General features: G+C 36.7%; 2 protein-coding genes across 5 annotated transcripts in view; both read right to left on the reverse strand.

Annotated features, from left to right (window-relative positions):
- st3gal4 (ST3 beta-galactoside alpha-2,3-sialyltransferase 4) overlaps positions 1 to 820 on the reverse strand; it is a 44,987-nt gene extending 44,167 nt beyond the window's left edge. For 2 of the 4 annotated variants that reach the window (XM_081614152.1, XM_017308361.2), the window contains exons 1-2: positions 715 to 820; positions 496 to 601 (exon numbers count right to left, since the gene is read on the reverse strand). The gene's annotated coding sequence lies outside the window, so the exon portion shown is untranslated. The other 2 variants (XM_017308362.2, XM_008425976.3) reach the window with 2 other exon arrangements.
- A 9,319-nt stretch (positions 821 to 10,139) lies between these two features.
- tirap (toll-interleukin 1 receptor (TIR) domain containing adaptor protein) lies at positions 10,140 to 16,333 on the reverse strand. The gene is made up of 3 exons (XM_008425977.2): positions 15,947 to 16,333; positions 11,713 to 12,294; positions 10,140 to 11,412 (listed from the first exon to the last, which is right to left on the reverse strand). Exons 1-3 carry the CDS (start codon positions 15,951 to 15,953, stop codon positions 11,306 to 11,308), a joined length of 696 nt encoding a protein of 231 aa, XP_008424199.1. The 5' UTR covers positions 15,954 to 16,333; the 3' UTR covers positions 10,140 to 11,305.
- Positions 16,334 to 17,153: the final 820 nt, after the last annotated feature.

Genomic DNA, 17,153 nt, shown 5'->3' on the forward strand with positions numbered 1-17,153 from the left:
TTATAGGTGTAGGTATTTTGAATAAAGTCTGTTTATTAGGAATCTAGGCAATGATATTTTTTTAATGACAATGCCTCACTGAACTGCTGGTATAAGTATGCCAGGGCAGACTGCCCCCCATTAGCAGATGCAAACTAAACTTTCAAAACCTTACAGCTATAGGGGAACAAGACATTGACGTATATATAAAAAATTGTAGCGTGTTTATTGTACATTCCATCGATGGGCTAATGTTTGTCTATTTTATCTGCACATGCAAACTCCGCCCAGCTCCTTTCTGCGTAACATATAACTATAAATAATGTCCATACCGTCATAAAATAAAACTGTGTGAGAACTGTTTTGGTTAAAAATGCGCAACACGTTTAACGGTCATGATGTGATCAAAATAAATTGATTTTTGCTTCGTCCCAAGCTCCCTATACTCCTCCAAAAAACCCGTTCAAGCGACTCCTCCCTGCCCGACTCAAAGCGGTTCAAATCGGCCCCACTTACCAGCGAAGCAGCTGGGCAGATGAGACCTAATCCACGCAGAAGACCTTCTCCGATCTACGGCAGTTGATGTTCACGTTGCTTTTGTGAGCGTCCTTTTTTTTCCCCTCTGGGAAAAAGCGAATAGAAATAAAACGCACACGCCTGTTCCCTTTACATGCGATTGGAGGAAACTGTGATGCAAAATAAAAAGGACACAAAAACGCTCGTCGCTTCACGTACCTCAGGCAGGCTCACACCCGGACTCTCTCATGTAAACGCTGCAAGCAGATAGCGGTTACTGGAAGGCAACTCTCTCTTTTACCAGTGAGTTCCTCTCCCCCCCCGGCCCCCCCCTTCCTCCCTTCTTTGAATCGGTCCAAGGACGCATGCGCAGGTTAATCAAAATTCTTGGGGAAACTGAGCGAATTCGAAGGTCATGCGTAGGCTAAGAAACACTATATATTTACAACAATAATTATAAGAATAGTAAAGTAACTTCAGATTAACCTCAAATCTATATTTCCCCCATTTAAGCCACTGAAGGAAACAGCTTATTGAAACTCTCTTCCAGAGTAGAAAAAAATTAAATAAACAGTTATGAACATTGAGTGTAACGTAGGTAACACTCAAAACATTCTGACGTAGTTTTAAAAATTCGAAAATATGATAGAACACAGTTAGAAAATGAGGTATAGATCTCCAGTGCAGCAAATACAATTTTGTTCAATGTCATCGAAAACAAAAAACGAGCTTGTTTAGCCACATTTGCGATGATTACGTCACAAGAGACACACAATGGAGCTGATCAGATGGATCAATGTCAACAATGCGGCAAAAGAGTACATTGTTAACATATGCCAAAATAGACTCTAAATTCTAACTGTTCAGTTTATTTCATTTATTTTTAATGTTCTCATTCACAACAAAAATCATTTCAATGCATTCTAAAAGAAAAACATCAAATTTACAATCATACAAAAATACATAACAAAGCAAATCCATAATGCAGACCATAGAGGGATTCATTTTGGTGACACACAATAGACTACAATATCATCTTAAATATGATACACTTCAGATTATTTTCCCATTTAGAATAAATATCAACGTAAGTAAACCTAGATAACTACATGCAGAAACAGATTTTACTGCAGTTTGTTAAAGACTTCTGAATTGCAAGAGGTTCTACTTAAGATCTTTCAGAGAGTGAGAGATCCTGATGAATCCTGAGCCAAGATGGATCACAAAACTGAAGCATATATATATTAATCATATTGTCTTCAGAGCTTGAAATTAAATTTAAATAATTGCAATGTTTTATCGCATACCTGTGCGCATATTCACCACACCTAAAATAAGTAAATAATGCATTTGTCACATTGTGCTTTAAATACTTGTTTGATTTCATATTAATGGTACTGTCAACTGTCTGAGTTCACGACTTCAGTGCACCTGAAGAACTCATTGCTTTCTCACTGCTGAATGATGGATTTGTTTGGTTTTTGACTTCTTCCATCAGGTGTTGGCTGAAAAGATGGCGATGTTGTCACTGGCTATACTGCCATGCATGCTGGGACTGACTAGTGAGAGCTGACACACTCGAGTCTGTCTTTCTGCCAAGCAGTCTTGGCAGCAATAGCAGGTGATGGAGCGGCTATGTTTAAAACATTGTTTGGGACTTGAAAATGATCTTATTGGAATGGATCGAACATGGCCTTCTAAATAACTTGACTTGAAAGAGAAGTGAAGATCTGGCCATCCCAATCCAGCCTGGTCCTCTTCACACACAGGTTTGAATAACTTTACGAATGAACAGATTGTTTCCCGTTTATACTGACAGTGCTACTTTGATTGCGCAGTACAACAGATTTTGTTTTATTTAATCCTCTATAAGAAGCTTACAATATGTAAATTTAATCCCAACTGTTCTGGGCATGATTCAGATTTACACTCAGACATTAATAAAAATAAATGTGAAAAAACATAAGCGCCAATCTTTTACAAAAGTATTTGCATCCACGGAGCCATTTTACATTTCATCACGTTACAATGCATTTCCTTTTGAGAAGTTTTTCTCCTTTTTTTCTTTTTTTTTTTACAAATAAATATTTCAATTTGATAATGATAATGTAATGATCAAGTATTTTAAAACACTTTAATTTGCTTTTTAAACACACATGATCTGCAATTATTGCATGCAAAAGCTGCTGTCATCAGCTTCCAAAATCCATCGTTTGCACTGTCCCGTATGTCACATCTGTTTCTTGACAGAAAGACACCTGTTGTGACTGGAGGGGTCTCAACTAGATTCCAGAGGGTAGATTGCACCCAAGGGCAGATAAATCTTGCTCACTTCTGAACAAGAGAAAAGCCACAAGAAAGAGGAACAACCCGCAGCTGTTCCTCTACCCACTTTGAATTTTGACCACTGCTGGCAAATCCAGGCAAATCCAAACACGACATTGGCTGAGGTATTGAATCCTTCCAGATCAGTGATCATAGGCAAATTTGAGCAAACTCTGGCAGCCCTTCACATCAAGTCAGTTTTGTTGGTACAATAAGCAGACATGCTCGGTGTCTGTTCAGTCTGATCTGTTATAACTACACAGAGAGTTACTACCTATTTATACAGGGATTATCGCAAAGTTTCTCACAGAGAGTCTGGGAACCAACATTTCCGGCACAGCACTAGAATACTGACAAAGACCTTCAAAGCCTTTAAAATGGAGGAAGTTTCCATATTTATTTCAACCCTCCCTAAGTTCCAGTAGGGAACTCAGGGAGGTTGCCTATTGGAGCACAAAGAACCTCACACAAGTAAGACTGTATGTTACACAGTCTTACTTTAGCTGAACAGATCAATATGCAATGTGTACCGTATCTGACATTCATTAAAGATTTTATTTTACCTGAAAAGGCTTTTTACTAAACTGTAATTGTGTTAGCCACGCTAGCACCCACCGAGTACCGTGCATCAGGCCTAGGCACACTCAAACATTTGCCAACAACAGAAATCACTGATTTCAAAAGTAACCCTCAAAACCATGAATGCCCGACTTACCCACACAGCAAATCCAGGAGGCCCAGATTAACACTGTCAGATTTGATTTCAACACTTTTAAAGTGTCTATATGGGTCCACACCAGAAAGTGTTAATTTAACTCTTTTTGGAGAGTTGGTACCTTAACTCTTATAAAGTGTCAAATATCAAATCTGCTGGAGTTAATAATTTAACACTTACTAACACTAATTCAGTGTTAGATCTTAATATTAACTCTCACAGAGTACTTCTTTAACTTCTTAAGAGTTATTTGTAATTAATATTAAATAGGTACTTTATTGTTTTGAACTTTTAAAAATTCTTTGGAAAATAAACATTTAATAAAGAGGCAATAATTTCCTCAAATGCATTTATTTCAAAACGTGCACCATAATTACAAAACATGTTACAACGTGGAATAATGTGCATGTTTCACATGTCACTTTCATTTACATATTGCTTATTAAAAGGTCTGACATATCAGCTGTGCAATACAAAATGCAGTATGCTTAATGCATTTTTCTTCAATACAATATGCATGAAATTGTTCAAAGTACAAGGTGGAGAAAGTGAAGCAAGCAGTTCATGTAATATTATAGAGCCCATTTTTTAACAGGTGGATTGCCAGATATGTACAGTACATAACAAACCAGCCTGATATTCAGATCCATCATTTCTTATCCAGTTTATGTTTCTGTTGTTAAGAGACAGTTCCTCTCTGACTCCACCAGAGAGATGTCCACTCACTAGCAGATTGTCTTCAGGTTGTTGGGCTGTTCGTGACGTTTGGCCGGAGACACCAACATGCTCCTCTACTGCATTAGACAGTCTTCAGTCTCTGAGTACGATAGTCAGTGTGGGTCTCTGGATCATAACAAACAAAAACACAACAATGAGGAATCGAACGAAGGAATACATTTTTACTACAACTCTAACAACAAGCCTCCATTACAGAAATGTAGAGTTTCAGAGATATTAACACTTACATAATCATTTTGGAGCTTGAATCTTCAAAGAATCCATGGAGAGATCGGGAGGGGGAGGTTAGGCTGACGACCTAACCTTGAGATTCATCCTCAACCAGACTGGTTCTAATATATACACAAAGGCAATAAAATTATTAAATCATGCTGCAAAACGTGTATAAGACACAACAGCGGGAATAACGCTCTCAACGTGAAAAAGCATTTTGCATTTTTTCAAATGAAAAAAAAAATCGATCAGAAAGGTTAATAAATCTGACCAATATGCATGTAAACGTTCAACATCACGAAAAAACATACTCCAGATTATTATGAATCTGTTCAAGTTAGTCAATAATTTGACTGAATGTTCACCTGCTTGATATTTTCCAATCCTTATATTGCACTAACATTCGGAGGCTTTGTTTGTGAGACATGCAGCCAAGTGGGATTTTCGAGGGCGTTTCTGGGCGGAGCTTGGTAAGGTCCATTATAAAGGTCTCTAAAAGAAGAGCCATGTTTACATAGAAACTAAGCGCCGCGAGGCTTTATTTGTGAGACATGCAGCCAAGTGGGATTTTCGAGGGCGTTTCTGGGCGGAGCTTGGTAAGGTCCATTATAAAGGTCTCTAAAAGAAGAGACATTGGTGGTGTTCTGTGTCAGAAATGTCCAAACAGAGAATAGTCGTTGCGTGTTAGTTGGATTAAATATGGCATATGGCTTAATCTACTACTTCACCAGGCACTCACATCTTTTATTGTTTCTCATCTGTTCTTCCATCCATCAGAGGTCCACACCTTAGCTCCAAGCCTGAGAACGCTCATTGAGAGAAAGCTCACATCAGCTGCTTCAATCATCCTTTCAGACATGATCAAGACTTCATGACAATAAAGGAGAGTTGTAATTTTGATGGATTGTAGATTAGGATTTTGACTTTTTATCTCAGATCTTTCTTCACCACAATAAACCAGAACAATTTCCTAACCCTTCATCCAATCACTGATGAGTAAAACATCAACAAACTTGAACTGCACTTGCAGTACAGAAATACCCTCCCATCTGGGGGGGAAACAGTTTTTGTTTTTTTTCCCGGTTTAGAACAATGGCCTCATGCAGCCGCTCAAATGGAGATTAAAGGTCATTGTTTGAAGACACACACAAAGCATGAAATCATCGGCAAAAAGCAAAGATCAAATATTGAGGCACCCAGTCTTACACCCTCTTGTCAATGACAACTACATGGTTGTACATTTAATTTCAGATTCTAGTCTAACATTCACACAAAAAAGCCCACGCCCACAGCACACACTGTGACTGTATTGTTTATTGCTGTTTAAACTATGGTTTAAACAGTTTATTTAACTTATGAGTAAAATAAGTTGTTTTTGTAGTTTTGACCTGTAACAGCAGATGTCGCTACGGTTGATATAGCAACAATGCAAGCAATTTGTTTTATGTAAGTGAGCTCTATTAGATTTTAGAATCAGATAAGGTACTTACCAATTTATCAGTTTGCAACTGGAAACATTACTGAATTTAAACAGTATCTTAAATTGAAAACTAGTCATATTGTAAGACGAAATGTCTACGAGAGCAAAAAAACACAATAAGTTGTTTAAATCAATTTAAACAGTCACTAAGTTGACTTTTAGGTGAAAAAGAATGTGAAAATTTTGACCTTTAACACTAAATATGTGTGCGGTTTTCTGACATTGCAAGGTTGACAAACTCACAAGACTTCTGCTTTTTTATTTTGTTTTCATGAAGTTGTCCAGAATCGATAATTAAAGCCTGATACAGAGGTTACTTACCTTTTTGTACTAAATCACAAAACCGAACAATTAAATATAAATTGTGGAAGAATACTGCAAATTTAGGGAATTAAAAATGAAAAACAGTAAGGTAAAGTGCAAAGCTTTCACAGAAAAGAAAAGGGAAGCCTCTATATTTCTGTTGTATGTGTCTCTTTCTTCATTGTAAGGGATCAAGATTTGCACAAATAAGGGATATAACTGTCTTATTGCAACCTTTCCTCACTGTTCCATCTTGGAAACAAGTTAATTGCTCACAAAGGGAACAATCAAATGTCAACCAAGAAGGTTGAGTCGATATTTCAAAGAAAAAAAAAACTTAGTCAGTCCTATGATTGCTTTCATTATGAGCACACAGAAAGTGGCCCTAAGTGATGGCTGCTGTGGAGATGGCCCTGTAGTGTGGAAAAATCCTTTAATAGAATATGGTGACAACATTTCAGATCAGTTAAACATAAGAAAATAGGAAAAAAGAAAACATATTACAATAACCTCACAAACAACAATCTTTTGGCATAGAAAAGGCAGGGTAGTAAAGTCTTCACATGTGAATTTATCAGTCGAACAACAGTGACAATGAAAGATGTCCTCAGGCTATTGGTGTTGCACCGAGTCGTTCTGTATCTCCTCCCTGGTGGTAAAAATTTAAACAAGGCCCAAAGTGAATGGCTGGCATCAGCACTGATCACTAAGATTGTTAAGAGACATGCCAGCAATTTTAATATATTTTTTAGGAATACTTGGCAAGCAATTCATATTCCTGACTGAAAGTGACCCATGCCAATCAATAAGAGAGAGTAATGATTGGCATAGAAAGTGGTCCCATCACTTTCTGTGTGCTCCAAATGAAAGTTATGTTTACTAAGACAAATCCAAAACACTTACATTGCACAAATAAAATGGGAACACAATGTCACGCAAAACAGCAGCTTCGGCAGGAACGAGAACACAAAAGTAAAACAAAACAGCAAATCAATTAAATGGCAGGATCTGGCGAGTAATGAATTTAGATTTTAACTTCTCAGGAGGTATTCAGAGATATTCAGTAACTGTGTACAGTGATCAGTTTCAGAATAATATACAGCAGGAAGGTGACAAGAACTGGAAACTTGGGAAAATCAACGAGTGTCCAGGGGAAGTAAACAGAATAAAAAATTATCTATTAAATTTAGGTTAAGGACCTAAACCAGGGCTTTAACAACTGATAACAAAGAATAATACATTCCAAAACAAAAAAAGCAAATAATCTTTATAACACTGTGGCAAAACTTAATAATGTTTACAATCCAAAATAATTAAATCACAAAACCATACACAGATCTCAGATGATGATCAATAATGCATCTGACAATTCACTGATTCAGTGAATTATCTAACCTGCTTTTGAATGAACCCTACAGCATTTTTACTCACGTCTGAACTTGCTCATAGAAATAAATGTTCATCACCAACTGAAAATCTCCCTCATTATCTGTGTTCTCACTGATTTGGCTACAGGAAACGTGTGCACCTGCTTCCCGTTTTGCTCACAGTGAAATTTCTCATGTAGTTACACAAGACGAAAGGGCCTTTCCCATGCTGAATATGTCACAGTTTTAATATATATTGAAATAGCAAAAGTGTTTGAAAGTTCTGTTAATGTTGCATGTTTCAGTCTACCACAGTACAGTCGATACTCTTCCTTAAAAAGAAACAACAGCTTTTCACAACAAAAACCTCAAGGAACGAAACCATTTCAGTCAATTTTAAGTCAATAAAATTCAAGCAGAAATATTTTTTGGCATTTTATGACAGGTTCAGGTTAAAAGTTGTATACATTTTAATCCAAACAGAGGAGCCCCTGAAGTAAGGAAGAACTATGACTGGAAGAAAGCAGAGGTTTAAAGACCTAAGGTACACAAAGCGGTTACGACGTCAGTTATTAGTTTGTCTAAAACATCTACAGTTTGTGCACTCTGAGATGTAAAGCGAGAAAAGTTTTACTGATGGAACGCTTTTAGCATATAAGTCACAAGATACCTTACAATAAAAGAGATCATTTGTGTTACAAAGAATTAAACAAGCACAAAAAATTCTAAGTCAGAAATTCATTGAGAGTTGATATGAAAAAGAAGGTACGTTCATTCAGCTAAAAGAATGTACAAACATCCCATGTTTTGACACAATATTTCCTCATTATAAATTATTTGATATTCCTCACCATTTTGTAGATTTTATAATAACCAGAGCAAAACTTGCTAAGGTAGGAAGCAAGTTGTAAGGAGAGTTCAAAAACCTTATTTACATGTGGAGTCTCGTTCCACAAAGCTGTTAAGTTGCACATATTAAAACATGAAGTTAGGCTACATGTCATTACGTCACATTTTGTGCTCAAAGCATGTGACAGCATGCCATGCACCGGGAAGGGATGATGCCATGTCCTTTCCTTTTAGCCTAACCCTAAACGCTTAATCTAACAATAATACCAACCGAAAGCTTTAAATCCATTCAAATGACACAGAGAATGTGCCACAAAAGGAGTACTGTCCGATGTTATGTGATACAATAAATCCATGCTGTTTAGAGGTTAAAAGGTTTTCATCATATTCAGTAACATTTCTAATGATATCTTAATCGTGTAAGCTTTTAACATTTGTAAGTGTAAGTTAAACTTACACTTACAAATGTTAAGTGTAAAAACCTTATAAAGAAAAAAAAGGGAGACCTGAAGGGTTTCATAAAATGATTCTCTGTCAATGTTTTCTTTTTTTCATCCAAATGTAAATTTTATTTAAGTGAATTAAAGATTGTATTCTTTTCATCCAGGTGAAGATCTTGATATGACTGTGAGTGGTGTAAAGATTGCCTCAAGGTTGCTTTTAGAAGTTGTTTTTCCTCTGAAATGTCAAGTTGTATTCCTATTTTATAACCACTCAAATTCACTGTATGCGTGTGTGTGTGCGCGTGCAAAGTGTGTGTGTCTGTTGTATGTGTGTGTGTCATAGGATTTCTAAAAGCCCTTGAGAGCATCTGTGCCTTTTGGAGATTACTCACATTTTCACCATTAAAATGCTGGCTCACCATAAAATAGATGATTATAGAGGGCCTTTTTATTAAGGACCTAAATGTCTGCTGTTGTTTAGGGGGATTGGCAAGCGGGTAGGTTTAGGCAGCATCAATAAAATCCAAGACATGGAAGCGGCACAAGCCATGTGGGGAAATATAGAACGCTCTGTCCACATTATAAACAACACTTCCCTAATTATCTGTTTGATTTAATGATACTGATTGTATATTTAAATAAGCAAATCTTAACAGTCGCTTCTATCAGCAATGTAGCTCACCACCTACATTGTGGTGGTGAGCACCACCACAATTGTGCTCACCACCACCACATTCACATGTATGCATGTGAATGTATGCATGAATGGGTAAATAACTGAATGTAGTGTAAAACCCTTTGGGGTCCTCTGAACTTGATAAAGTGCTATACAAGTAGAGACCATTTACTACTTTGCATAACGATACCTGTCCTAACAAAAAAACAGGGTGCCTTCAAGGACATTTGGGGATCCTTAAAGATCCAGACTATTTGACTCGAAAAATTAAAACAAGCTCCATTTTTCATAATGTTGGAATTTACCAAAATTTTTAGTCATTGTCAATAGGTGTTCAATCATTTAGATGACTGCATGAACCTACTGACTTTGGGCCAGTGTTCTGGCATTTACAGTTGCAAACACTTCATTGCAGGTCAGGTTTATTGATAGTTTCATTTTTTTTTTTCAATAAAAAAAACATAACAGTTTGCTGAAGAGAATTGGCAAACAAACAAAATCAGTGAAACAAAATACAGAAAAGGTTCTAATGTTCCCAAACATACAGTATAATTGGTTTGTAAGTTTGAGGTTAAGGGCAATTCTATCAAGGACTTTCCTTGATTTCTGAGGAGACAACTGGTAAAAAAAAATTCTTAACTAACTTCCAAAGAGTTGTGGCAGGACTTGGTAGCAACAAAAACTGAGATTTTAATCAGCACAGTGCAATACATCATATGAAAAGGTCAAAGGTTGAATGCCTGAACTGTAGGATTCGTAGAACTCAAGAGCTGTCTATGAAATGCACTAGTATTAATTTAGAGGAAAAAGAAAACTTGTAATATTAGTTTGTCTTAAGATACTTGTGTTCTTGGATGTATCTTATACCAATAAACCTACTGTAATTTGCAGTGGGTGTGAACAATTTTGATTCCAACTATGTGGTTTGAGTTATTACTGTGTTTTTAATTAGCTCTCTGTTTCTTGACAACTTCTTTTGTTTAGCTGTAATTCCACTGATCCCAATTTCCTTCCTGTCTTCTTGTCTTTTTTATGTTGTTTTATTTTTAACTACAGACCAACTTCACATTAACCAAGAAATCATTACTGTTTAAACTTTAGCTTTAATAACATAAAGTTACCTAATTTTTAAAGTGCAATCAGTAATACTTTTATAACAAAGATGTTATGTCATGTTTATGATAGTGTCATGACAGTCTTATTCACCCCCCCTTCAAATAAAGTGTTACCAAATATTTCAATGAGATGAGTCTGAGGACCTATTTTTAAAAATATATTTCTGTACATAACCTTTTCTCTAAATTCAAGCCAAGTGTAAAAGTGGATTTTATTTTTAAAGGAATTTGTTATGGGTGGGTGCTTCATGTCCAAACAACATTTTTTAAATCTGACAAAGAAAAGAAGTTACAGTTTCCTGCAAAGATGACTGTGTGTTGAGGTGTGAGAACATCTTGAACACACCACCCAGTATGACTAAAGAAGTCCCTAGAGTGAAACAGCTTTTCAAAACACTGCAGGAAGTGACCAAAAGTATCCGTAATGTGGGTTTAGTCATCAGCAGTAGTGTGTTTATTACACAACCATAGATTTATTTTAGTCTTGATCATAGCAAATGTCTCTGATGCTTTTATCTCTCTGCTGCATCCCTTCTGGTCATGTAGAAATCTTGAGATCTGCAAGATGCCGGGTTTTGCACCAACATCATGTTGCTTCCTTGCGTGTCGTCTCTTCCATCTGATGCACAGCTTCAGATGAGTCACCCAAGCTGTAGTTCAATTTCTCTTCACTTTGAATCAACTTCTCCAAATCTAAGAAACAAAAAGGCTATCAGACAAAGATCTCTTCTACCAAAGTATGCAATATAATGCAGCCGTCTATCTTCCTTACTTTTCTGACAACAAACAACAAACGGGTGAATGTAATTCAACTCCAAGCAGACTCAATGTTTATTGTAACGCGTCATATGCCATAAAAAGTTTGTTTTCACTAATGCAATCTGACAAAACTGCGAGGGCTTCCTATATGTGTCCTCAATTTAGATATTCAAAGTAAAGAGGGTGTTGGCTGTCGACATGGCCCTTAACAACTATCTTAACTTGTGTACTTACAACTTTGTACGGTCTTATTGACGACATTGAAACCGTAGTCATGATTCCTGCTCAGATCAATGTAGTAGTAGAACCTCAGTTCCTGTGGGTACTGAGAGTGGGCCAAGTCAAGAAGAAGGGGTATCATCGTGTTGGACATGGGTCTCTCTGCCAGGGTCTGGTGCATCATGTAACTGCACCAATCATCCTGCACAAAGTTGGGAGTGATGAGCAGAGCCCGAAGGTGGCTGTTTTCCAGGGCCTTGCAAAACTCTGTGGATATAGCACTTCCTGGACATGAGTCCCTGTGCCATAGGAAGCACCTGAGGCTGCGGGGTGGGGTCTCAAGGAACGAAACCAGGCGTTCTGCCTCATCAATGTCTTTCTGGGCGAAGCTGTGGCACACAAACACGTCATATTTCCGTTTCCATCTCAGCTCTGAACTCAGAGCTGTCCTTAACTGCTGTGGTTTTGCAACGGATGTTCTTTCTGATGATGCAGATGAAGGTGATATAGATTCGAAGCTAGCAGCCCCTGCTGGTTTATCGCCTGCTTTGCTGTTCTTGTTTTGCCTTCCAGATTTAAAAAGTTTTAGGAACCATCCTGAAAAAAAAAGCATAAAAAACGTATTTAGGACTTGCTCACTTATTTTAATCTATGTTAATCTTGAAGGGGAAATACATTTTAACAGTGACTTAAAATTAAGTAGCAAAATTGGACTAAATAAAAAATGTTGCATAAGTACATAGACCCTTTTCCCGATATCTCTATGCCTCATTTATATATATATATATATATATATATATATATATATATATATATATATATATATATATATATATATATATATATATATTTTTTTTTTTTTTTTTTACAGTTTTCTAAACACAGGTCAAAAGCTCCAGAAACTCACTACCTGGTGTTACTACATAAGGTAAATTCCTCCTTGAGCTCTGAGATTACATTGCCCCTTAGATCAGAATTTACTCAAAGTTATCTAAGACAAAAGTGAAAAGTCCAGAGTGACTGTGGCAACTTATTTAGCACAGAAGAACATTTAAAATTTCCACCCTATACACAAAAGAATGACTTCACCAGGAGAAAATTCAAGTTTCAAAGCAGCCCTGCCAGGGTGCAGAAATAAATGTGACAGAAAATCCACGAGGTCACCTGAACAGGGCTCTGGGAGAGAGATGACCAAATGAAGAGATGACCTTCATTTGGGGACGAAGCTGGCAAATGAATGATTAGGTTCTACAATAAAGTAATAGAGTGGATGTGCGTAGCTATGTAGCCAAGAGAATGCAACTCTGCAATGTTTCATATTTTGCAATTTGTTTGTTGAGCTAAACAGGATAAACAGGAGATTCATTTATATGTTTTTCCATGGTTTTCTATTTCTACATCACAAGGTCTTGGTACAGTATCTCACAAAAGTGAGTGCACTGCTCCCACTTTTTTAAATGTTATACAGTATATGTTCATGGGACATCACTGAAGATACTATATGGGGTACAGCTTGAATGTCATTATGATTATTATGATGATTATTATTATTATTATTCAAGATGCAGCCTTTAATGTCTAAATGTTTATAAACAAAAGTACACCACATGAGTCAAAAATATAAAAATTGTGCCCAAAGTTTTCCTTTTTTTTTTTTTGAATGGCCAGGATGGACAGATGTAGCTGACCCTATAATTTTTTGAGCCATATAGTTCAGGAAGCAAAGATGACTCCAACATTTCTGTAGAAGAAGAGTGTGAGTGAAATGTTGGAACTGGACATCTGTTGCCTTCAAATCACTGACTGAATATGAATATCCATGTATAGTTATTCATCTTTTATTGTGGATTAATTCAAGTAATCCAGTCACTTTACAGTAACTGGTTGAAGACCTGTGTGCGTTCCAACATATTCTGATTATGGTATTCATTTATTGCAGCCTTCCCATTCTTCTTATTTCCAGGTCTTGAGTTTGATTTTTCTACTTCTGATAACTGTACAATCTTGTACAGTAGAGGGATTATCAGCAACATCAACATCAATGCAACATCACTTCACCAAGTGGACTGATGCCTCCAAATCCATTCAGTTATTTGGAGGTGACAGATGTGCAGCTCCAACCCTTCACTGTTGGACCCTTCTTCCTCATAAATATTGGTGTCATCTGCACTTCCTGAGCTATAACGCTTAAAAAATAGGTTTGCAGTCCCTCAGTAGGACCAGCTCCCTCTTCTTCATCACTGCATGACTTCTTCCTCCAAAACCACAGAGAAATCACTCAGATCTCCCTCTGCTTCTTAGTTTTTTACAATTCAACTTATCTTGATTACGTCACAAGATGGCACTAAGTTTGACTTAATTACTGCAGAGAAAATGAGTGATACTGATACTGCATTTAGGGTAAAATATTTTTTTATTGAAAGCTTTTGTGCACATGGAATGAAAGCGCAATAGTTCATCTTTTTAAGTGGTTTCATCATGTCAGTAACACGATCAAACCACTCTATAGCACTCTACAGATTCAGAGTTTATGACTTCTCTTTCACTCCTCTGTGGAGACATTACTAAGCTGGTGGATGTCAGAGACTTTGTACTCTGCTCTGTAGATGCTCAATAGGATTTAGCTTTGGAGACCTTCTTGGCCAGACCTCCTTTCCTTTCCTTTCTTTAGCAAGGCAATGGTCACTTCAGGATAGGTTTCCGAAAGGAAGGGAACGTACTCAGCTTCGGCGCGGTATCCTTAATGAAGCTCCCCGCAGCTCATGTAGCCTCAAACCATTGACATTCACACCACCGCGCTTGATTGCTTATATAACACACTCCTCACCTAGTTGCCCTTGACACTATCTAAAAAAAATAAGTTTACCTCGGTCTCACCAGACCACAAGACAGGGTTTCAATAATCAATGTTATCTAATGCAAACAGTTTGAGGACTTTATTGTGGAATATTTTTTAGTTATGTAAACCTTTAGTTTTTAAGACACTAAATAATAGTACACTTCACTAAATAATAACATTCTCTCAATATCAATGTTATTTAGTGAAGAGGGGTAATTTTGCTAAATCTAACTCATAAAATAGAAGTTTCGTCTGATTTAACTTCAGATAGTCAGACATGTATGTGTCTTTATATTGACTTCTGGTCTCAACTGTATGTCTGTTTTCAAAAGACAACTTTGGTATGAGGCTGAGCATTGTGCACTCAACTTCTTCGGTCGACCATGACATGGCCTACTTTAAGGGCGACCGGTCTTCGTCACCGTGCTGCTGCTCATTTTCAGAGCAATCTTCTTTTAGCCCTTGTAGGCCAAAAGAAGAGGCCATATTTATGCATGGCAAAAATTATCTCTGTTTCAGATACTCAGGGAACTGTTTGCCACGTGGTGCCATGTTAAACGCCCAGTGACCAGTATGAGAAAGAATCAAAGCAATAACACTAAATTTAACTCACCTGCTGCTCATTCACTCTTGTGACCATGTCACACTAACTAGACATACAACACCTGCGAAGGAAAATTGCTATTTGGCCAGAATCTGGACAGTTTCACTAGCGGGTGTGCTCACTTTTGTTGCCAGCAGTTTGGACTTTAATGGCTGTGTGATAAATTATTTTGAGGGAGCATCAAATTTATATGGTTATACAAGCTGTCTACTGACTTCTTTGCATTGTACTTAAGTGTCATATCTTCAGTGATATCCCATGAAAAAATATATTTAAAAAAGACATAAAACAAGTGTGAGGCAAGTATCCACTTTTGTCAGATGCCGCATCTTAGCAGGGGTGTGTAAGCTTTTGAAACCAACTGTGAATGCTGTTAAAAGAAGATTAGGTTGAACTCCTGAATACATCCGTTCTTCTAAATGACATGTCCAGACTACCTTTTGAGCGCACTCCGGCACAGAAAACTCACCCTGGACTTAATATTATATCAATAGCTTGGTGCAACATACACTCAGAGACACACAGATGGCTAGCGAGCCCTCTCAGTTTCAGTTTTCTCAACTGAATTCATACTTGTTCTTATAAATCCTTCACTGCCTTGCTAGAGGAGAAGTTGGGAATTACAATCTACACCATGTAACATATATTACCCACACAAAACTGTCTGATTTTCTTGTTTTTTTTTTGTTTTTTTTTTACCAAAAACAAACTTGTAGAACTCATGCAGTTGTCAACTCTTTAAGAAAAGAAATAATCAAATAGATAAAGTAAGCTTGGCATGACAAACATGAAATACACAAACTTACCATGCATGTTGTTAATACCATCATGTCTGTTTAGCTCTCCAAAATCTTCCCAGCAAATAAATAACTGATGTAACTTGACAAAACCTTCATTAGACACATACGTTTCTCAGAGAAACTATAGCTCAACAAACAGACTGACACCTAACATCGCCTTAAAAAAGAGGAAGTTACAATTGGAAGAGACGTGTGCAGCAAATTTTCAAATGCAAAGTCAGCTCTAGCTTTATGCTTCGTTGACCCTTAAGTAATTAATTAGCCCTTAAGTAGGCCAAGTAAACAGTCAGAAAAGTAAAAATGTATTAAATTCTATAAATGTGGTGGTTTGAAAATTGTTCATCATCAGCTAAACAAAATAAAACTGAGCAAAATAAAAAAAACAACAATAAAAAAACTTCTGAGATACTTTCTCTTTTAAATTTAGCCTTCCAGGGACGTTCACAGGAGGGGAAAGGAAACCGCAGTTTTTAAATTTAAATGCAAATCACATTAACAGGAAGCTTTGTCTCAGGTTCCCAGTGCTTGAATTGAAATGAATCACAAAGTAAATGCTTTTTTTTCATAATTTCTTTGTAGATTTCAATTGTAATATTTATTTTTTCGTAGCAGATATTTCAACCTCATTATAGTGTGAGCTCATTCAGAATGGATGAATATGTAAACACTGCAAATAATACTGGACATTACATTAAAGGACATTATGTCAAAACAGAAGAAAAATCTGACCAGCTGCCAAAAAGCAATACTTAACATGGTAGGCCTATTGATGTTTTAGCAAAGCTGACTAAATTTACACCTGTGAATTGTTGCATATGTGTAAGGCTTGTTTTCCCACTTTGGCATGGGAAAACACATGGCATTATTATAGAACAATTTCAGCTAAACATTGCTACACACAAAAATCTAAATGTACTAAGAGCTTATTGAGGCATGTTCTTCATGCTTTGACATGCTTGGGGAGCAATCATAGATGTATTTATTTAGCCTGTCATAGATGGATTATTATTCTGAAAGGCAAATAATATTAATGTTGGGGTGGAAGTGACAGATTTAGAGATTAGGATTCAAAATAAGTTAAGGTCAACATTGGGCAACACCTCCTACTCCATTAGAACACAGTTATTCCGCCATAATTTGACATTGTACTATTTTTTGAAATTCAGTGATTCTTGAGAATAGGGACAAAATGGGTTTAATTTTTCCCCAATTT

Source organism: Poecilia reticulata, chromosome 13, assembly GCF_904066995.2.
Source record: "Poecilia reticulata chromosome 13, P_reticulata-male-v2, whole genome shotgun sequence".
Taxonomy (NCBI): domain Eukaryota; kingdom Metazoa; phylum Chordata; class Actinopteri; order Cyprinodontiformes; family Poeciliidae; genus Poecilia; species Poecilia reticulata.